General features: G+C 33.3%; 1 protein-coding gene across 2 annotated transcripts; it reads left to right on the top strand.

Annotated features, from left to right (window-relative positions):
* Positions 1-16,332: 16,332 nt before the first annotated feature.
* LOC130941368 (protein NEOXANTHIN-DEFICIENT 1) lies at positions 16,333-23,419 on the top strand. 2 transcript variants are annotated; one of them, XM_057869846.1, is made up of 11 exons: positions 16,333-16,521; positions 16,603-16,678; positions 16,809-16,892; positions 17,050-17,113; positions 18,625-18,671; positions 20,748-20,802; positions 20,944-20,982; positions 21,503-21,680; positions 22,276-22,327; positions 22,409-22,465; positions 22,847-23,414. In XM_057869846.1, the coding sequence occupies exons 2-11, from the start codon at positions 16,608-16,610 to the stop codon at positions 23,085-23,087; spliced, it is 888 nt and encodes a 295-aa protein (XP_057725829.1). In that variant the 5' UTR covers positions 16,333-16,521; positions 16,603-16,607; the 3' UTR covers positions 23,088-23,414. The 2 variants fall into 2 exon arrangements, with proteins under 2 accessions (XP_057725829.1, XP_057725830.1); XM_057869847.1 differs by having other exon boundaries at positions 16,407-16,521; positions 18,622-18,671; positions 22,847-23,419.
* Positions 23,420-23,621: the final 202 nt, after the last annotated feature.

The raw sequence follows: 23,621 nt of genomic DNA, 5'->3' as shown, positions 1-23,621 counted from the left end.
ACATACTAAATACTAAAATAGGAGCCTGTGACTCGACACTGTATCGCTGATTTCTTTGAAAACCGGAAATTAATACCTTATCTTAAGAAAAATACAAGCAGGCATAGATTCATATACAAGACTCTTTACATACTAACTCATAATATATATATATATATATATATATATATATATATATATATATATATATATATATATATAACACAATTCCTATCCCTCTTACAAATTTGTAATAACAAAGATGAGGGAAGAAAATAAACTAATTAATACAACAACATATAAAACCAAGCGCAGTATAACTCTTCTTAATGCTTCTTCATCCGGTTCCTGAAAAGGTAAAGCTGTAGGGGGTGAGAACCTAACCACACGGTCTCATCACGGAATTTCAAAGTTGTCATAAGAAGATATTTAATAAAAAAACTGTTTTTAAACTCAGTGATTATCATTTCCTTATGAATTTTCTTTTTAAAACCAATAGGTAATCGTTCAAAACCTTTTCGAAGAAACAATGTTTAATTTTTTCAGAAATTCGAAACATTTCCTTTTTATAAGAAAATCTCAATCAAAAACCAACCACGCAATCAAATAACACAATCATTAATCCAGCACCAAAGTTCATTCTCAAATGTAGCACGCCAGGACAAACACAGGTAAGACAGACAAGGAAAACACAAGTAGGTAGCAATTACAGCAAATAGTTCAAGTAGCAGTTAAGAATAGTTTAACAATTAGGCAAACCAAAACAAGTTCAAACCCAAGCAAAGCATACAAATGCATATGATGCATGCCTGTCCTATGGCTGATGAGGCTCATCTGTCGGTTATCCAGCCAACCCGACAAGTCTGAATTGTCCTTAGACTGTCCCCCGACATGCATCCCCAAGAGTCTATGTATAGATTTTTCTCAAATAATCAATATTGCTCAATGGGGGTAACATTCCCGGAAATTTATATAGTGCCCGGTCACACTTACGTTGTAGGGTCAACAGAGTATCGAATTTTCAACCTGGTACACGTGGTGGCAAGCCACGGTACTTAATCCAGGGAACCTCGTATCTCAGATATTTCAAATTCATAAGCCACATATCTCAACATTCTCAACATCATAATCATTCATCAATCCAAACCTCATTTCCAAATTCATTCAAAAACCATATTTCAAAGAAAATCCTCATCAATCATCTTTCCATTCCGTTTATTAACAATCTCAATTCCAAAACATAATTCTTTCTTTGATAAATAGATTATTCTTAAAACATATAATGTTTAAAAACAAATCTTTTTAGTTAATTACTTCAAATAAAACTTCCAATTTTATAAAATTTCGACAGCATCTCCTTTAAAACTCGGACTTTGCCACCCTGTTCAGGTCCCATCCAAACATTTCTCAAACTTTTTCTAAATCTCAATCATTTTCCAAGATTCAGCTAGTTCCAATATCAAATTATTTTCAAAGCGAATCAGTGCCCATAATAAATCTCTTTTTAAAATCAAACCAGCTCAAATACTAAATCATTTATAAAGTCACTAACTCAAAATTAAACCATTTCTAAAGCCAATTCCTTTACATTATCGAAAATAGTTTCAAAACCAAGAAAAGCCATTTTTCCTAATAATCAACTAAATAACTTTTCAAACTAATTTCTTTTCAGCAATCACAAACTACTCAAGCAATCAAGCAATCAGTCATTCAGTCCAGCAAACAACCACATTTAGAAGACAATCATAATCACAGACATATGTGCTCTCACATTAATATCTAGTTATCACAACTCTGTAATATAAATTAGATTTTAAAAAAAACCCTACCTCGATTAATCGAGTTCGCACAAATTTATTGTGATAATTCCCTCTCCTTTTAGTTCATGGCAACAACTGCGACTCTCACGCAACTGGAACGACAATGGCAGCAACTGGAACATCGATATTGTTAGTCTTCACAGCAATGGCCATGGTTGCAGCAAAATGGAAAAATCCAAATTGGATAGGAATTAAAAGCAATTATAATCCTGGGAATTCAAGACAAAGTAAGGACTAGAATTAAAATCAGAACATAGAAACCATAGCAGTGATAAAACAAGACATACAAATTGACCAAACCTAAGGGAAAGGTCAGACCAGTACCAAGATAACAAAATCAGAACTAGTAGCAGCTTCAGCAGCCCCGCGACAACACTAGCGTCAATACTCAACCTAATTGCAGCAGAAAATAGGATAAAAGCAGAATAAAAGTAAAAGCAGAACAAGTTTAAGGAAGCAAAGGACCTAAAGCGAAATAGAGGCAGCAAAGATACCTCTATCAGTGACTATCAGCAGCGACTCAAACCAAGGTTCCAGCGGCCACAACACCGTTCCTGGTGGCCAGAAGCTCAGCAACGACAACTGTAACAACCACGCAGCGACAATAATCTTTCCGAAACCCACAAGAACAGAGACCAACCTAAAAAAAGAAAACCCTTACCGGCAATGGACCTCAGCTACGGCAACGCCATTTTCCGGCGACACAGGCTCAACAACCCACCTCCAACAGTGGCGACGGAGCTTGCGACGATGACTGGCGCGAGGAGGCGGCGCAGCTTCTCTTCCTCTCCTTCTCTCGGAGTCCTTCTCTTCTTCGTCAGCAGCGGCGGTTCACAACTCCTCGCGGCTCTAACCCTCACGAGCGCTCTCTCTCTCACCGCGGCTGGGCTTTCCGACAGCATTGCGAGCTTTGGCGACGGCGACGGACCCTGGTAGCGGCGGCGGCACAACCTCTTCTCCTTCTCCCTCACGAGTTCGTCCATCTCTCTTCCTCAGCTTCGTTCGACAGCTTCATGTAGTAATGATGGCAAGATGATGAATTGACGGGTTTAGGAGTGGAATCATCGTCGAGAAGAGAAAGCTTGGAAAAATCAATTGGAACAGAAGGGGTTTTGCCTTCGGAGAGACAAGGGTGCTTGTTGGTGAAGGGCTTCCATGTACTGAATTGGAAAATGCATGAATCAATGGAATGGTGAGATTCGAGGGGCTTTAGGGATTGTTGGGTTTGGGAAATTAACTAAGTCATCTCATGACATTATTTAATAATGGAATCTATGAATGAAATGGAATTGCAAATTGGAATGGCTTAGGTGCAGGAGTTTGATATGGTTGTATGTGTTAAGAAAGGGTAGGGTGAGTGGCGGTGAGGTAAGGTTAGGGTTAGTGGGTTTTAATTTGGGGATTTAGGGTTAATAGATTAGTGTAATTTTAATAAAATTAGAGTATATTGTATTAATTTGAAATCTAATTAATTCCTTTAAATTACTTTAAAAAATATTATTTTAATTATCAATTTACTAATTGGCATTTAATTAGGTATTCTAATTTAAAATTAGAAATAATATAATTAATTAATTTTTTATTTATAAAATTAAAGGATTAAATTCTAAAATCTCAATTATTTAAATTAAATCATTTAAAATTCTTATCCTTTTACAACTGTTAAGTTGTATAATTTAAATATAAAAAATTACTCAATAATTATGAGATTAAGTAAATTTTTTTTAATTTAATTATCAAAACTTAATTTAATTATTTTTAATAAAATAATTTTTAAAGATAAAATCTTTAATGAATAAATAATTTGAATTTGACTCATAATAATATTTTTCAAAAATTCTAGATCTTACATCTTACCCCACTTACAAAAAATTTTCGTCCTCGAAAATTGATGCGAAATTAAAGAGATTTCATATTACTTCACTCTTGAACTTATTTAAAGAAAAGGCAAAAAGTTCTCAATACATATATTCATATAGTTTCAAATACCAGAATTTTCATATGGCATAAAAATATAAAAGGTATAAGTATAATGTGAAACAAAATTACAAGATAGGCTTGATGCACAAAATAATATGTTTCAAACGCGTGATGGTAAAGCAAGGCGGCAAAAGCCGGGGTTAAAATGATGTGCTCAACGTCCGTATACTAATCTCATACTGAACTTCAAAGACTCAACTATTCGAATTTCAACATAACTTATCTCCACCATTCTTAACTGTACTTCATTGAGCAACTCATCCGAAGGTTTTCAACCTCGTCAACACTTCGTAAATCTTAATGGTCACAAACCCAACATCAACAAAAATTTTTCACATGAAATAAGATTCCACAACTTCCTGCAACATCGTATATTTACAAATTTTCACATTTTGCGTTCACCAAACATGTCCTAAAGAGCTAATGTGTCGTTTACTAAGTCCAATAGGCACACCAGATACCAAAACCAATCTCGAGTATACTCCAAAGGATAACAGACCTTAGAAAAGAAACAAAAGTGGCAAAGACCGTATTCGCGAGAGTTTGAAAGAATTGTTGAAATCACAAGTAGACAAGGATAAACAAGTAATGAAGAATGTTGGAAAGAGGATCAACTGATAACTCTAAGGATAACTCTTAAGTCGAAGGGATTCGATAGGATCAATAAGATGAAAAACAACACAGTATTTTGAAATGAATTCAAGATGAATCAAGAAATATGAAGTTTACAGAAGAAGAATATCCAAACCAAAGACAATGTTTATAGAACTCAAGAGTATGGTCCAAAAATATTTTCGAATGCATTGTTCGTAAAGAATGAAAAACTTAAGGGAAAATCATTTCATGTTCTAAAAGAGAAAATGGGTAACAAACATCCTTCAAAAGATTAATAAAAGCATAGATCTGGCATTATTTCAATATAAATTGGTTATCTTATCGTATCTAGTGTATTTATAGTAATGCTTGATGACCTTCCTTTGAGATAAGTTGGTTATCTTATCGTATCTTTTGTGGAGGAGATCTTTATCTTTAGGTCAGCCACCTTCTGGTGGGCGGTGATCTTTTGTTTTGGGCCTGCTTGGGCCTCTGTGGCAATTTGGCCGAGCTTTTTATGAAGGGGTCGGTGGCAAACCATTCTTAGAGGTCGGCCGTTTTTGTCATCGTCCAACTCGAACCTAATAGCTCGGTCCAGGGTATGAACAGTGCCCCTGCTTGAGCTTCGATCTTCCCTGTGAGATCGTGCTTCCAAGATTTGATCCCTTTGAGGAAGTCGTGCTCAAGCATCTGTCCGGTCTGCTCCTTCCTATGTGAGTTTCGCGTCATTTAAATGCCGCTTTTAAAAATGTGGAGCATTTTTTTGGTTTTCGCTCCTTTATTGCTGCATTCATTTCTTGAAAGCGTTGTTTCCTTAGGAGTATGCGAGCGCTTTTAAAGCCTATTGATTGGGCTTTTTATCCTTTTAGCCGTTTCTTCTTCCCTCTTTACGTTTTATTTGAAATCATCACTTTTTTGCTTGCTCTTCGTCTTTGCTCTCTCATACCTAAAAAAGAAATTCTTTTCTTTTAGTTCTTGCTCCTTTGATTTTGCCCCAAGCTTCCTACTTTCTTTCTCGAAGTGCTCGTTTTGGTGTGGATCGTTCGCGCCTCTGCTGTGCATTCGTTGCGGCCACTCCTTCTTCATCGCAAGTTGGTGCTTTTTCTTTTTGGTGCCTTCTGCATTTTTCTGTTTTGCTGGCAGCTTTGCTTTGTGTTGGCTTCTTGTGATCTTGCATGTTTAAAAAGTTTTGATCTTTGTCTTGCTGTTCCTTTGAAGAGGTGTTGGCTCTTAGATATTTCTGATTTTCTCTTTTGCATTTTTCTTGCTGAGAGAGTTAGGGTTTTGACTCGCAGTATTTCTTCCTTTCTGTATCTGCATTGTTGCCTCCAAAGGGTGCCCCTGGGGTTTAATGGTGATCTTCAAGCCTTCGGGCACCCTTTTGTTGTTTGTGCTTTTTTGGTAGCTGGCTGTATTTATGATTATGTCCGAGTTACTTGGTAGTGCCCCTTCTTCCATTTTCTTCTCTGTAGGTGTAGTTTTTCTATGTCTTCACGTAGAAATATTATTGAGATGTCTACAAAGTTTCCCCTAGTATGGCTGACTGGCTAGATTCTATAGTTTTGATGTGTGTTGCTGTGGCCGACCCGAAGTATTGTGAGAGACTTAGGAGATTTCATAGAATTTGTGAGTGTATGGAGAACAAAAAGAACTATGAGTTAGTGTCTCCTAAAACCCTGAGGAGAGGGTTAGTTTCCCTCCCTTAAGTCAGGTAGAACGTCCTTTCTTCTATGCATGACTATTTTTTTACCCAGCTAGGAATTACCATTCCTTTTACTACTTTTAAGACCGAAATCTTGTGGAACTGTAATGTGGCCCCTTCGCAGCTTCATCCGAACTCATGGGCTTTTATGAAGATATTCCAGTTGTTATGCCAAGAGATGGGTGTCCGACCTACCATGTCCCTTTTTCTTTTCTTGTTTGTGCTAACCAAACCGGGGGTGGCCAAGAAGAAGGCTTTTTGGATCTCCTTTTGAGATACCTAGGGGAGAAAGGTTTTTTTCATGTTTGATGACTCTTTTCGGGACTTTAAAAATTTTTATTTTAAAGTCCGAGCTGTTGAGGATGTTCGACCCTTCTTTCTGGACAAAAATGATGAGCCGATTTTTCCTTTATGGTAGCAGAAAGATCCTGTAGTTCCTAAGTATTCCTGGGAGAGTTTAGATAAAGTAGAGAGGGGCTTTGTGGGTGTTTTAGAGGATCATTGGGGGGAGCCTCCTCACCTAGACACTAAGAAGTTTTTAGGGGAGAGCTCTTCTCCGTTTTGAGCTAGGTAGTGTCCGACCTCTTCTTTCATAGAAAGTTTTCTTCTATTAATTGTGATCTTATCATTACCTACTGTGTAACTATTTTGCTGTGCTTCCTTTCAGAGATGGTGAGCTCTTCAGACTCGATGAAGGTTTTTCGTAAGGCAAAGAAGGCAGTGGCTGCTCAAAATTTGTCGATTAAGACGTCGGAGGAGAGCTCTTTACAGTTACCCCCGAAAAAGCTGGAATCTGATCCTCAGGGGGCGAGGAAAGTCATCCCTCGAGTCCGATCTGTTTCTACTGATCCTCTCGCGGCGACCTCTGGTGCTGCCTCCTCCCCTACTTCAGCTGGTCCTCCTCCCAAGAAGTCGAGGACTGTCGGCCCTTATAATCTGGATGACAAAGAATTTGATGGTGTGGCCTTTGCCATGGAGCTTATTTCCCCTTATGATAAGGTTCCTCTGGATGACGTGTCGATCCTTCACCATCTCGATTTTATATCAAGCAACAGTTTTCGGATGGCCAATCTCCATGTAGCCTTGTCACGGGTTGACAAGAAATCTCTGATCTGTGCTACTAAGGCTTTTTTGGAGGAGGCCAAGGCTGATTATGATAGGATGAAAATTTTGAAGGACAGGTTTGAGGCCAAGGTTGTTGGATTGGAGCTTGCTGTAGAGAGGGAGAAGGCTCGGGCGACTGATGCGGAGGCGGCTGCTAATCTGGCCGATGATATGGCGAAGAAGGCCAAGGAGAGCTATACTCGGACCGATGACGAGCTGTTGGAGACTAGAGAGAGACTTCAGTCAGCTCAGGATGACTATGTCGAGCTTCAGGGCCATGTGGTGAGTGGTATGACTGTGTTATATGAAAACTTGAAGGCCCAGGTCCGAGTTCTTGCTTCCGATGCCGACCTCTCTTTGTTTAGCATCGATAACATTGTGGAGGATGACAAGATTGTGTTTGCCCCTGATAATGATGATGAGGCTCCTCCCACTACGTCGACAGTTAAAGTTTATACAGCTCCTGTTGCTGAATCATCTGTAGCTCTTTCTGCCGAGGTGGTCCCTCCTGAGCCTGAGCATGATGTGAAAATCCTGAATGGCCCGGACAGAGTTGTTGGAGCCACCCCAATCTCAATTATCCCTCCTTCTCCCAAAGATGCAGCTACTGGGTCAAATTTGGATCCTTTATAACTCTCTTTTTTATATCTCTTTTAATTTGGTTGCCACACATTACACCATAGACTTCTTCTAGGACTTCTCTGGTAGTAGAGGTCAGAACGTATTTTAGGAAGGGTGTTGAGATCCCTCTCCTATATAGGACGTCATTCACTATGGTGTAGTACTATGCTTCTCGTACTAGCCTTTTTGCCTCCTTTTTATCTGTGGGGAGTGTTTCGGACTTTAGGTAGTTGATTATGGGAGTCATCCACCCTTGTTCTTGGTCCGATATACTTAGGACCTTTTCTTCTTCCGCGGTTGACAGGTTCTGTAGTGTTTCTTGGATGAGACTTCTATTGTTGCCCCCTGGTTTGGTGCTGGCTAGTTTCGAAAGTGCATCGGCTCGGGCGTTTTGTTCCTGAGGTATATGTCAGATCTCGTACCCCATGAATTTCCTGAGCTGTTTTTCGGTCTTGTCTAGGTATTTTTTCATAGTGGGATCCTTTTCCTGGTAGCTTCCTTCTATGTGTGAGGTGACTACTTGTGAATCATTGAAGATAGTAAGCTTTTAGGCTCCGACTTCTCTAGCCATCTTCAAACCAGCTAGTAGGGCTTCGTACTCAGCTTGATTATTTGAGGCGGGAAATTCGAACTTTAAGGAGAGTTCGAGTTGGGTTCCCTGGTCACTTTCTATGATGATGCCTGCTTCACTTCCGGCTTTGTTGGATGAGCCGTTGATGCGTGAGCATCTTTTCTATCTTTTCCTAGTGAATTTGCATCTAATTTGTTGAGTTTAATCAAGAATTAATTATATTTTAGCCACTATGGATGCTATTTTGAGTTTTGTGCAATACTATTTATTTTAGGTAGTACTCAACTAGATTTGATGGAGTTTCTGCAGCACAAGAATCAAAGGAGATGGCAGCGAGGAGTGACGCGCATGCGTGCCTGACGCGTGCGCGTGATTTGGAGGTATCCATGGCGACGCGTGCGCGTGACTGACTTGTGCGCGTGACTGACGCGTGCGCGTGACTGACGCATACGCGTGACATGCGCCACGTGCAGAAAATGCAGAAAATTCTGGGGGGTGATTTCTGGGCCCCATTTTAGCACCCAAGTTAGGTGCGGATCCAGTGAAGCCAAGTGGTCTCCACGTTACAAAACGCGGAGAAGTTAGTTAATTCTGATTTAAATTCAAATTTGATTTTAAAATAGGAAAAGCTATTATCTTAATTTTAGATATTAGATTTTAAATTAATTAGGATTAGTTATAAAAAGAGGAGACTTCTTTTCTATTGGGGTTAGATTACATTAGGGGGATTCCATTAGGGAATTCTATTCCAATTCTATACAAATTTACATTCCGCATTTCATGAGCAACTAATCCTTCATTGTTAAGGTTAGGAGCTCTGTCTATTTGTATGGATTGATTTTATTACTTTTTTTATTTTAATTTATGCATGGATTTATAATTTAAGAATTATTTTCGCTCTTTATTTTATGAATTTGGGTGGAACGGAAGTATGACCCTCTTTCTATTTGAGTTCTTGTAAAACTTGGAAAAGCTCTTTACTTGAACAACAGCTTGAAAACAATTTCTCCTAAATTTTAATTATTTGGATTTAACGGGATACGTGACATATAATCCCCTTATTTTTGGGTAATTAGAATTTTTGTGGCATATAAATTAAAATTTGAACTTTACCTTCTAATTGGAATTAATTGACCAAGAAATTGGTAGTTAATGAATTTTAGAGGAGGCTAGAAAGGTCTAAAGAATTAGGGTCTAGTCACATATAGTTTGCCATAAATTAAATCCTACATAATTAAATTAGTTAGTAAGAAAAGTTAATCCGAAAAAATAGATAACTCTGAAACCTTAACTATCTTCTCCATATTTTATTCCCAATTTATTCACTTATTCACCTGTCTCTTCAAACTCTTCTTTACTCTTTAATGCTTTTTGAACATCTAAACATTATTTTCTACTTGTCTAACTAAGCCTATCAAACACTATTGTTGCTTAATCCATCAATCCTCGTGGGATCGACCCTTACTCACGTAAGGTATTACTTGGTACGATCCGGTGCACTTGCCGGTTAGTTTGTGGGTTATAAAATACCGCACCAGCCGTCAATGTAGAGGTTCCAGCCGATGGGGGTGCCTGGAGTGTCGGTGTACTCGGCGACAAAGTCGGCTAGGTACTGAGACTTGAAGGCTGTCTGAGCTTTGTATTTAAGGTCGAATTCGGACAACTTGACTGCCCATTGTAGGATTCTGCCAGCTAAGTTAGTTTTTTTACAGGATACCTTTTATGGGTTGGTTGGTCCGTATTCTGATAGTGTGGGTCTGAAAGTAGGGCCGGAGTCATCAGGAAGTGAGTATAAGGGCGTAGGCAAACATCACTATTTTTTGGTAGTTTAGTTCAGCCCCTTGTAGAGCCTTACTGATAAAGTAGATAGGCTGTTGTCCGTTCTCGTCTTCCCTGATAAGGGCTGAGGCTATCTCCTGGCTTCCCACGGCGAGGTATAGGATCAGTTCCTCTCCTTGCCGGGGTCGAGTTAGGATGGGTGGTTGCCCCAGGAATGTCTTGAAGTCTTGGCATCCTGGACCCTTTGATAAGAGGAGCTGGAATTCTTGTTCACCATTTCTATAAAAACCATAAAGTAATAAAAGAATCAGTCTTCAAGTCAAAGATAACAGCTCAAAAAGAAATCAAGTCGGAAGCAACAAAATCAAGTCGGGAAACAATAGAAAAAGCAACGATAAGGCTACCTAATTGAGTCTGTATAAAGGTCAGAGACCTTTGAAGAAACTTTTTTTGTATCAAGATAAGAGGCTCTTCCCCAAACTTCTCGGAAGAACCCCACAATAGCCTCCTCTACCTCATCAATTCATCCAGATTATATTTCTCTACAGGAGAGGCCTCTAACCAATACAAGGAAAAACGGGGAGAAGTGACCCTCCACAGCTTGAACTTTAGAAAAGAAATTTCTGAAGTCATGAAAAGATTTATCAAAAAGAGTAAAAACTCTCCGACGTTGAATGGGCCGGAAAGATACCCACTGCTGTTTATTATTTTGCCCACTAAAGGGCTTGGTCATATGAAAAAGAAAGAAGAAAATCTTCAAAGAAATCGAAAATCCAAGGCACGGCTAATGAATTGGTAAATTTTCATGAAACCCCAAGAGTTGGGGTGAAGCTGAGTAGGGGCAACACGACAATGGGATAAAACAACTATCTCAAAGTCGAAAAAGGGAAGAAAAGCACCCAGACGGGTAAAAAGACTCTTATACATGAAAAAAAAAAATGGGGGTCCGCATCAGAAGCCCTCCCGAAACAAATCCGATCTTTTGGACCCGGGGCAATCAACTCATATTTTGGCTCATCCCCATCAAAAGCACAGATCCTATGATGAGTACGTAGGTCAGTAAAGTAGTCGGTATCTACCAGGGGCTCTCCCCAAGAACGGTGCCATCCACCCACAATGAAAGAGACTCTAAAGAAGACATCTTTTTCTAAAAAGGATGATGAATCCTACAAAGAAAAAAGGAAAAAGAATAAAGAACAGGGTCTCTAAAGGGCCTAAAGTAAGTTTCTCAATTAAACAGAGTCATTAGGACTACAGTCAACGCTCCTCTAAACAAAAAATATGCAAATAAAAAGCATTTGTAAAAAGAGGAGAAGGAAAAAGGAACTGACCTTTTGTTTGCAAAGAAAGTAAAGGCGACGAACAATCAAAGCACTCGAAGAAGGAAGGAGTTTTTCTTTCTAACAGAGGGTGCAAGTAAGAAAATTTTCAGAAACGAAACAAGGAAAGAGAGGGAAAGTATTTATAAACATGTTAGGGGCATAACAGTAAAACGACGTAACCATTTAAGAGATGCGCCGTTACCAATGTAACTGCTCCCCATGTGTAAATGCTAAAAACTCTGAAGAGACGCGATGTTTGATTAGACGCAACAATTGAGGAAATTTGAATCACGTTGGTTCCTAAAAAATCACGTCGGTTCTTCACCAAGTCGGCTACGATCCCGAGTTATATACTTGAGCCCAACTCATAAAAGAGATTGGACTCAAGTAGGGGCATCGTTCATACCCTGGCCCAACACTAAGGCCCAGAACCAAATAAGATAAAAAGGCCCAATCCATAGATTGGCCTCCCCATGCAACCGACCTCCTCCCAAGAGGTTGGATTCGACACAGGCTCCACCATAAGGAAGTCATGAACAAGGGTTAGCTGGCAGATAACACTCATTCAAATAAGTAACTGCCCCTAAAATCTCTCAACCCACTTTCAGGAGTCATATCTCAACTTCCCTAAGATAAAGGGACGGTTATCCTCCTTAAAAGGTGGAACTACTCCAACGGTGGTTATGGGTTCACCACTATAAATACATTGACACCAAACTTGCTTAGACCCTTGCTGACTTAGGCATCGGAGTGTCTTTGCAGGTACCACTCCACATTCACTCACACGCACACAAGTCGAACAGAGGCTCTCAGACGCAAATCCGGTCAGAGGACCCCCTCTTTCAAGCGATTGGGCCAACCTAACAAGTCCAACCCACCAATCTCCGGTTACCCATCGTAACAAGTATGATGCTAGATTTGGTAGTGAAATGGTGGGATTTGATGCAAATATTGTATATGTGTATATATGTGATGAATATGATGTGGAATAATTGATAATAAGGCATTAGTATTTTTGGTGACCAAATGATTGATAAGTAGTGGATTAGTATTTGGTGAATTATGAGAATGTTTGGGATGACTTTGATTATGATTTGGTTGATTTTAAATTGAAAAGTTTGGAAAATTCTAATATTTTGTTTCTAGTTGTATATATGTATATGTATTCTTCTTTTTTTGATATAGAAAATCTGCGATTTCGTTGGATCAATTCCTAATAGAAAATCTCCAATCAAACCATTTTAGTATATTAGATATGTATATATACTTATATTTTCTTTATTTATATTTATCAGAGGTTTTTTCCTTAATTAAATTCAATTAGATGTAAATGAATTATAACTATTTTTTTTACGGGAGAAGCTATAAAATATATCGGGGTGGACGAATTTTTTCATATATATATTATCTTTTTTATTTATTCTTTTAGTAATTTGTTCTCTTTTTTTATTTGTTTACTTGTATATTTTCGTGTAAGTCTCTTTTAGAGGTTGACAATGGAAAAACAGGTATTTTATATTGTAGTTTGGGTTATATTTTTGGGCTTTGTATGTATGTATGTATGTATGTATGTATGTATGTATGTATGTATGTATTTATACTCTGGCCGACCTTTGTTTCGCAAGTCGAGTCTGGAGCTTGTTATTTGTATATTTTGGAATTTTGGTTTTATATATTATCCTTTTTGTTTGATCTTATCTATTCTCCTATGTTTATCCGAACGAGTGTGATGCAATTTTTTATTTTAGTTTTGTTTTGCTCTTCCTCAAAGCTCCTAGATATATTTCTTTCTGTATATATCTATATATGTATTTTTATTTTAGAGGTCGTAATACCACGCTTCCTCTAATGTATGACTTAAATGTAAAATTCTATGTTGTAGGGTGATACATATTGTCCATCTTAACCTTTTTAGTATTCCTGACTACCAGATCTTTTTCTTCCGGTGACTATTTTTCGTCTTGGTAGAGTTTAGTTCATTGTCCATTTGGAGAGAGAAAGAGAAAAATAACTCAAAATGAACCTTGAAATTTGATCTCCAACACAATTTAGCCTTTAAACTTTCAATTGACTCAAATTATACCCTGAAAATTTGGTTCATGCCTCAATTTGGTCATTCCGTCGTTTTTTGTCACTGAAAAGTTGACTTGACAATTTTAAATGACACATGACACTGTCTAAACGATGCTGTTTAACGCTTGGCGCGAGAAATATTCAGAAACGAGCGTCGTGTGGCATAAGGGAGGGGGTTAAACAAAAACCCAAACGTCGTGTAACATGAGGACGTATACGAGAAGAAGGGTCAATTTTGAAGAGTTTAATGTTTGGGTTTTTGTTTAACCTCCTCCTTCATGTCACATGACATCGTTTCTGAATATTTCTCGCGCCAAGTGTTAAATGGCGTCGTTTAGATAGTGTAAGGTGTCATTTAAAATTGATAAGTCAGTTTTTCGGTGACAAAAAACGATGAAAGAGTCAAATTAAGGCATGAGTCAAAATTTTAAGATACAATTTAAATCAATTAAAAGTTTGAGGACTAAATTACGTCGAAAGTCAAATTTTAGGGGCTATTTTAAATATTAACTCCTAATTTTGCTTTAGTAAATTCATATTCTCGGTTAATAATTAATTAAAATAACATAAAAAAATTATGTATACGATAAAATATCATACTTAACAACATCAACTAAAAAAAAAAAATTGAAAACATCAATCCAAACTACACCCTAAACACCCTTATTTATCACCTTTGGACCATATACTAACACTGCAAAAATGACATGCTTTCAATGACCACATTCACGAGAGCAAAATTAATAAAAACATGTAAGGTTTTATCAAAATTATCGTAATTAGTCATTAAATCAATTATTTATATAAAATACATGTTTAAATAAAAAATAAATGTAAAATTAATATATATATATATATATATATATATATATATAATTATTTGATGATTGATTTTTAATATACATATCAATTTTTTTATTCAAATATAAGACTTTTCATACATTAAAAATATGCCTTATAATTAAATTGTATGTAAACTGATTATTAGGAGTTAGTTGCATATTGATGACAAAGAAATAGAGATTGTGTTGTAAATTTTTTATGAAAATGTCGTTAGAAGAAAGAAAAGCATGATAAGAAAATAGAAAAAAAAATTATCCTCTTATAATTATTTGAATACGAGATTATTGACATAAATTAAAAAACGTACTATTTTGATTAATTTCATATTAATAATTATTTAATATAAATTTTAATTTTGATATATTAACGGTGTAATTTTACATAATTATTTAATGATATTTATTTTTTTAATAATTATTCACAATTTTTTATGATATAATGTATATAATTAGATACATACGTAAAACTGTTTTACACTAATAATATTTTAAAATTAATTTTATATATATATTAATAACAATATAAATACAAAATAAATCAAATTAATAAACACAACTAAAATAATTAGTATAATTAAAATAGGAAGAAATATCAAAAGATTCATGCCTGTTATAAAATTACCAATGGTGCTGATCAAACACACATATATATAACTTTGGATACATAAGGGTTTTTTTTTTTTCAAAAGAAAACTATCCTCACCGATGCATCATATCAAGTATGCAACTAACTCCAAATAATGTATCTATTTACATCATCTAACATAAACAATACACAACATTATGTTCTATTGGTCAATTATTAACACCCATTAAAAATATCTATCTTAAGAAACAGAATGCATGGATGTAGTTGATAGCTATCTAGTTTGCATATGACAGGGTTCATTGGATTGAAGGCCGAAATACGATCTTGGGGTTGCTTGCAAATTGAAGCTTCAATAATGTTTTTATATCTTATATGGATATTAATTATTAATTGCATATATTATTATTTTACTTATCGTGAATAAATAAAAGACAATTGAGGTTGGATGCTTTTGCAACTTGCTCACACAAATACCATATACTGTGGGTTTCTTAATCCACATGCTTTATGATCGAATCCACATGAAAATTACAGCTTCCTCGATCCATTCTTAAAATTTTATTTCTTTATATAAATATATGATTGTGTCCTTAGGTAACGTTTATTTTGAGGTACTAAAAAAGTGACAGAAAAATTGAGATTCAGTATTATGTTTGTTGATTCAGAGACTGATATTAAAATTTCTGTCTTTATCTCTAAAATTTCAGTATTTCAGTATTTTCAAAAAATAGGTATGGGACATAGATGACTGAAATTTTTAGAACTAGAGACTAAAACTTTAATAACATTTTATACCTAAAATACTCTCATTTCAATTAATTAATTTTAATTTTGTCCTTTGTGCAAATTAAATTAAAGCTTTATTCTTGTTTTAATTTTTGTCTCTCATTTTACACCAAACAAAATATTGAGATTTATTTTAGTCTCTGTCTCTTAATCTTTGTCTTTTGGTCTCAGTCTTTTAGTCACTATCTCTCTACTAAACACTACCTTAATGATTCAATTTTACATGTATGATAAAATTTTTAAAATTTTGCATCAAATATATTCCTAATAATTAAATTTTTAAAAAATATAGAACTAATATAATAATAATACATGATAATTATATCTAATTTACTTATATTAAAAATTATTTTTATAAAATTATTATTAAATTGAGACTAAATTTTTTTAAAAATTAACTACCAAAAATATATTTTATATAAATAAAAAAATTTTAGAATAAAATTAAAACAAAAATAAAACTTAACGATATTTTAAAAATTTTTAGCCATTTTAAAAAATATATATATTTTACCCTTAATATTTAAGACAGTTAAATATAATTTGAACATGGAAGGTTGGAAGCATATCTAAACACTTGTCCTGTATTGTGAAATTCTGTTGGCGCCAATGAGTTACGGCCTTGTTTAGTTGGAATTGGATAAAGTAGTGTTGTTGGTCTCTCTCTATCCACACACTTTCACTTCGTACCTTTCCCCTTACACCTTTTCCCACTTCTTCTTCTTTCTCTTCAACTTCCCTTTCCTCCATTCTTTAAAGGTAATAATTAAGTTCTTCTTGCTCTCTAATTACATGCATTATTATTCATATATAATATATGCGCATTCTGTTTTTATTCAGAGTTTATGGAAGCTGTAGAAGCAAAATCATCTTCTTCATCTGGGTATGGTAAGCCTCCATGGGTATTTAGAGGAAGGTAATTAATTAAGTCTGCAAAATTGTAACAATGAATCTTTCTCTAAGTGTTGTTTATGTATGTTCAAGTTTAATTTGTGGGAAACGGGAATTGTTTCTGTCATTAACTGTTCTGTTTCTTTGTTTATCAGTGCCTTGTATCAACTCCATCTTGTGAAGGCAGAGAAAGCTAGAAGATACATTCCGAAAGAATTCAAATTGGTTGAAGCGTTTGGGTAGGTCCAATATTGTAATCTCCTCTCTTTAGATTATAAATGCAGCAATTCTTTTTTGTAAAATCATTCTAAAATCTTTTGAATTTTGATAGGACTTGTAAATTATGTTAAAACTTTGAAATAAAACAGAGGTTGCATTGATTATTACTTGATACAGATACACTTTGGGCGGCTTCTTTCTAGCCAGCTATGAGGACAGTCCCGCCGGTGTCTTTGACGAGGTACGGTTCTCTTTTCATTCTTGCTCTTTTATCTTTTTTTTTTTTTGGTGACTGCTCTTTTATCTTTTTATTTTAGTTCAAGAGTAGTAGTAATTTTAGTTTATATTGACCAATGTTTTTAGCTAGCAGTTTAATTCGTTGGCCGGAAATCTTTGGTAACAAAAATAAATCAGCCAAAAACAACCCGAATTTATTTTGTTTAGCATTCATTAATTGTCGACAATTAATGAATATTAAATAAGACAACGTAATTTGGATAATGTAGCGTTACCGTTTTTCATATATTTAATGCGGGTACTCCGATAGAGACGTGTAAAACGTTTTTTTTTAAGATATTTTTTTTATAATTGAAATTTATCACATATAATTGATTAAATCGTATTATTTTTGTTAAAATTAGGTCAGACAAATTAATTTGACAAAAAAGTGGTGAATCAAATTTTGAAACGGTCTGAATTAATATTATTTTTTATAAAAAATAACTACAGTACCCCTATTATAGAAAATGACTAAAATACTCTTATTATATATATTAATTTTAAAAATTCTAAATTCTAACATTTTTCTTTGTCTGTTGTCATTGGGTTAGGATTTAGAAGTTTTCTTGTCTGTTGTCATTGGGTTAGGATTTAGAATTTTTATATAATAGGAATATTTTAGTTATTTTTTATAATAGATATATTATAGTATTTTTCATAAAAAATATTAATTTATAACGGTTTAAAATTAAATTTATTAATTTTTTGGATAAATTGATTTATCCGATCTAATTTTAATAAAAAATAACACAGTTTAATTAATTATATGATAAATTTTAATTTTTAAAAAATATCTTAAAAAAAAGATATTTTTGATATCTTTATCTAAGTAATTCCATGTTTTATTAGCTTTTTTATAATTATCTTGGATTCCTTTTTATCTTTTATTATAATAAAAAAAGCTTTATTAAAAGTAACTCGTTTACAGTTTGAATTGAATAAAATTCACCATCCAAGATTTAACTTAATGAAATTCACATTAGTGAGTTTTTCCCCCTAAAAAAAGGTAGTATTTATAAAATACAATCATGTTATATATACATAAAAAATTGAGATTACTAAATCAATTAATTACCAATATAAAATATATATTAAAATATATACAAATTAAAAATGAGTTAAACTATATATATATAATGATTGATTTAATATCTTATTCTTTGGGTACATAATATTAAGCAGTAAAATTAAACAATTAGCCTTCAGAAGATGCACTTTTAATTTGAGTTTCTTAGTACCCACATGTTTAGTGAAAGTTACAGACAAAAATCAATGCAGACAACTTATACAAAAGTGGTATATGAAAATTGGCCTTAGAATGGTTTTGTTTCTACACATGGTTATTTAACATTTTTTAAGCAATGCAACCAACCTACAACCCAATTAGAAAGAAAAAGACATCAGCTATTATTGTTCACTTGACTAATTCAATGTATTGTTAACGCTAGATCTTTGTTATTATATGTATAGCAGCTAGTGGTGATTGCAGGACTTGTCTGGAACCGCCCAACATCTTGTGCGTATGTTCCAACTCTTTCTATTGCCACTTCAATGACAAGTATTGTATTATAAACATTAGATTAAATATATAAAAATCTTAAATATATTGAATTAATAATTTTTTTTTTCAATTAGAGTGACTCATGTTATGAATAATAATTAGGGTTTAACTAACATGTACTATTAGGACACATAAAAATATTTTTATTAGTAGAATATTTTAATTTTTTAATAAATATAAAATAAATATATTAAAAACTTAAATATTTTGTACTTTTTCTATTTGTATTTTTTCTAGATATTCGAATTTAGACTCAGTATTATATTTAATGATCAGATGAGATTAAAATTTCAATTTTGAAATACAAAATTTTAGTTATACATCCAAAAAGTAGAAACAGAACCAATTGAAATTTCTAAAAAGACATATTAAAATTTTAATAATATTTATTTTTAAAAATATCATCATCTAACTTTTTAAATTTTTATTTTACTCTTTTTACCATCATCACCTCTCCAACTTACCTCTTTTTACTCTTAATTTTTCACCTCACTGCTGCATCTACTCTCTCTAAATCAAATAAATTACTGAGACATATTATGTATACTTTTCACCAAATATAATATATAAATTTAATTTAGTTTTTAACTTTTAATTTTTGTCTCTTAATAATTTCTGCCTCTCAGTTATCCTTTTTTTTAAATATTATAAAATACAAAAGAACTAAATCCTAATAATTATTAAGATTTAGCTAATCCGTGTCTTTTTTATGTAAATTTTCGTAATTAATAACATACATTAATATGTATTCTGAAGGCACAGAGCTAAATCTCAAATATATTATTATTTCATGAAAAGTGGAGAAGGTAAATAGGGTGTTGCTTCAAAGTAACGAATGTTGTGGTAGTTTCACAATCAGAATTGGATTGGCTTGATGTTCTTGATAAGGCTAGAGCCAACAGCAATAGTGGGATAAGAAATGAAATATTATAAAATTGAAACCTCATTGCTTCACCAATCAGCATGTAATCATGCATGGTTGTCACTTGTCATTGCAACATTGACGTGGTGGTGGCTGAGCTAATACAGCTCCTCGGGAACTGAAGGACCTACATTCATCTTAGTGGTATGAATGCATCACACACCTCAAGTAGTGAAAATAAAGTTACAAAATCCTAAATTGCTCCATATATATTTATTTTAATTTCTGATTTTTCTTTATTAGATTCTTAGCTTTTAAATTTACAAACTGTCAGATAGATCAATTTTTGTTTCTAACCTGTAAAAGTATGAAATAATAAGGACTAACATATGCTCTTTGTAAATTTAGAAAATAATCTAGATCATTTATAAATTTTGGAACTAATTAAGGGATAAATAAAGACTAAAAACTGAATTGTTCACTCAACAAAAAAAAAACGACTTAGGTTTGGTTTGGGTAAATAATTTAATTAAATTTTTTTTAAAAAAATAGCTTAAACAATAAATGATTATATTAAAAGTAGCTTATAAATAAATTATTTTGTATTTATATTTTTAGTTTTAAAAGTGTTTATTTTATAGAAATATGATAAAAAGTAGTAGTATTATAAGAGAAATCGTTTTTTTAACTTTTCTATAAGATCTTAAATAGTTTCTTAGAAAGCTACAGTTTAATTTTAAAAGTTGCTCCAAACATTAATAAATAATACTACTATTTTTCGTAAATCAAAAGTTCAAAAAAATTATTTTTAAAACTTTTTCAAACAGAGCCTTAATTATACTAGACATCTTATTAATTTTAAAAAATATAAAAAATTAATTTTTAATTAGTTAATATTAGTCAGTTTTAATATTTATATTTGTAATTTAGAATTTAAAATTTATAATTTAGGATATAAAATTTAAAATAAATAAAATAATTTTAAAAAAATTGACTGATATTAGTTAAAAAAAGATAGTTACTTAGCATTATTTATTGTTTTATTATTCAATTTTACTATCTAATGAATTATGATTGTATTTGTTTGAGAATAATTAATTAGGTTTAGTTATAGTAACATACATAGCAGTAATTTTCTTTTTCTTTTTCTTTTTCTTTCTTTTACCTTAACAGATGGGCCACGAGGGTGTACGTGAACAGTAATGATGCTTGTTATCATGGACGAAAGGTAACAGACTAACAGAAGACAACTACAAAATAGTTGTAAAAATTAATCTTGATATTTTTGGTCAGGATTTGTGCTTCAAATTTTTTTTTCTTGTCTTGGATTTGTGCTTAATTATAGTATCAATTGGGCATTCTCTTACAGGAAGTGGGTCTTCCAAGTCAGATTGCCAAGTTTTCCAAGGTAGAATTTTTTTATCATTTTTTTTTGGTAAGAGAAATTTTTTATCTTCTAAGAAGTGCTTACCTTTTTTTTATGTGTTTTGTTTAATGAAGGAAAGATGTTATAACCCGAACATTATTTCGGTTTTTGGCCCATTTATTAGGCCCAAAAAAAATCTAGTTTGTTAATCTTATAAATTACAATTAAAAAAGAAAAATAAAGAGTAATAAGTAATAACACAAGTAAATCTGAAAAAACTTGCGAGTAGATTTTAAGGGGAAAAACTATCCAGTTTATGAGAAAATTTTATTCATAAACTTATAAGTCTTCGAAATAAAAAAAATATCAAATAAGTTTTTGAAAAAATTGAATACTGGATTTATGGGTTTTAAAAAATTACAATTAAAATACTTGATAACTCTTTTTTTCCTTAGATAGCTATAAGTGCTTCACAAAATTTTTAAAAATCTAATTGTTTTACTTGAGTACTTATAAACCAAATTGGGCCAAGGATATATGATTTTGTTTATTGTTGAAACAGACAATTAGAGCAATATCAGGAGAACCTAGTGACAGAAGCAGTGGATTCTTGAACATGATTGGAATTGGTTCTATCTCATGCAATAATCAGAGGGATCAAGGTCTAAATGTTGAAGTAATCAAAATCAAATGTCTTGAGGCAGCAGATGCTTGTAACATTAGTCTCACAAGTGCTGATGGTGAGTGGATTTGGTTGCTCATTTGGTTCCACTAGCCCTGAGCTTCCTACATTATGTTATATATGTGGGAGGTACATTTTTTCATAATTTATGCGCTTGTAAGTTTTAAACTGGTCTCTGAAATTGGGTGCGTGCATTAAAATAGTTTTTGAGATCTCAATGGCATCTCAATTGCATCAATTATATCTCTAAAATTGGCAACAGTGCACCACGATAGTTCTTTAGAGACTAATATATACTTTTGCCAATCTTAGACACGTAAGTTGTGCAATTGAGATATCGAAAAATATTTTTGTGCACGTGGCTTTGGAATTTAACTCCTTCATTTTCATTCTAAAATAATTGATGCTGTGATTAAGATGCTTCTCACGATGTTGTTTGGTTTTATTTGATCATCATTATCTTTAAACGAGTTTCTGATAAATAGTACACCCCCATTATCATAAATGCGGTCTCAACTATAAAGAAATGTGGCTGAGGAGTTGCTTTGTTCACTATGTCTTGTTCTTTTAAATTTCCCCTTAATTTGTGATTAGTTTATGAATAAGATATTGATTGATGTACAAAATATTTTAAATTTCGGTGGCTTTCATAGGCACCAATAGCTGGATGGGGCCTCCAATTAAAATGTCGCTTCCAAGTTTCAGGTAAGCAAGCTTGAAATACATAGATTTGAGTTTGTCAGAAGTCAGAAGCAATGATAATCACTTTTTGTTCTAAAATTGCAGTGGTGGTACAGAGTATAATCCTAATCTCCTTAAGTACTCTTGCCGGATTGAATGCAGGTTTTTTCTCAAACCTCAAAAGTTCATTAATATTTATTCACTTGAATTCTTTGGATCTTCTCCTTTGACCCCATATTTCTAAGTGAATGCTCTATCAATCTTCTTCCTATTTGTCTAAATCACTTGAGATAAGATTCCATCATATTTTTCACATTCGGTCATACTGAAATTATGTTCATATCCATTGTCACAGCATAGTTAGTCACTTAATCTCAATGATACTAGGAACAATTTAAACAAAATTACACTACCTGTAACTTTTTATAAGATGTAAAATTTATAGATCCAACCATTGAATCACCATAACATGTAATGAAGATTATTTAGAATTATTAATTCATGAAAATAAACTCATAAATTACGTGTGTTGATTTGACATAGGGTGCAAGCAGTGCAGCCATTGAAGGTTTCGGGGGCAATCCCTTCAACTTCAACAAATGATGAGAGAGAACAACATAATAGTGACGTAGCTGAAAATCATGAGAGTTTCAGCACTTATGTGATGTTATCAAAACCCATTTTAGCACTTAAGTTTAATCAAATGAAGATGCATGTAGAAGCTCCTGTTGTGCTTTCCCAATTCTCAAGTTCCATAGAAACTACTGCCAGTTCTCTTCCATAATGACTTTCTTTTCTTTTCTTTCTTTTCTTTATTCCCTCAAGTTCAGGATTTGTATTAAGTGGAGAGAAGCCTATTAGAATCACCAATCACCAAGTCCCCTATCACTGTTGAGCACTGTTTTAACCATATACAATCACCCGATCTAGGTGTTAGATTCAAAAAGAATACTTCAATTTGTATTCCAATTTTGTATGCAACTCGAAAACATGTATTTAGGTAAATAAAGTTGAATTTGTCCAGGAGTGTAACTCTTTGGTTATAAAGAATCGAGATAATAAAAAATCAGGGTGATTAGTTATGACAATTATAGAGAACTAGTCTTGGTTTAAGTGTGCTATATAAGTAGAGAAGTAAAATTCTATTTAAATTTTTTTAGTGACTTATTGTTTTTCTGAACTCAATTCAATGTTGCTATTTTTTAGTTTTCTATTTCCCTTTCTTCTTTTTACTTTTCTGCTATCAAAGCTACTGCTGCAAGAATCCTTTCACGATATCACGAGCTTCAAGTGTTTGATCCATGCTCTAATAAAAATT

This window comes from Arachis stenosperma, chromosome 7, assembly GCF_014773155.1.
Source record: "Arachis stenosperma cultivar V10309 chromosome 7, arast.V10309.gnm1.PFL2, whole genome shotgun sequence".
Classification (NCBI taxonomy): domain Eukaryota; kingdom Viridiplantae; phylum Streptophyta; class Magnoliopsida; order Fabales; family Fabaceae; genus Arachis; species Arachis stenosperma.
The sequence above is the reverse complement of the archived record's forward strand: the minus strand, read 5'-3'. Positions and strand labels throughout refer to the sequence as shown.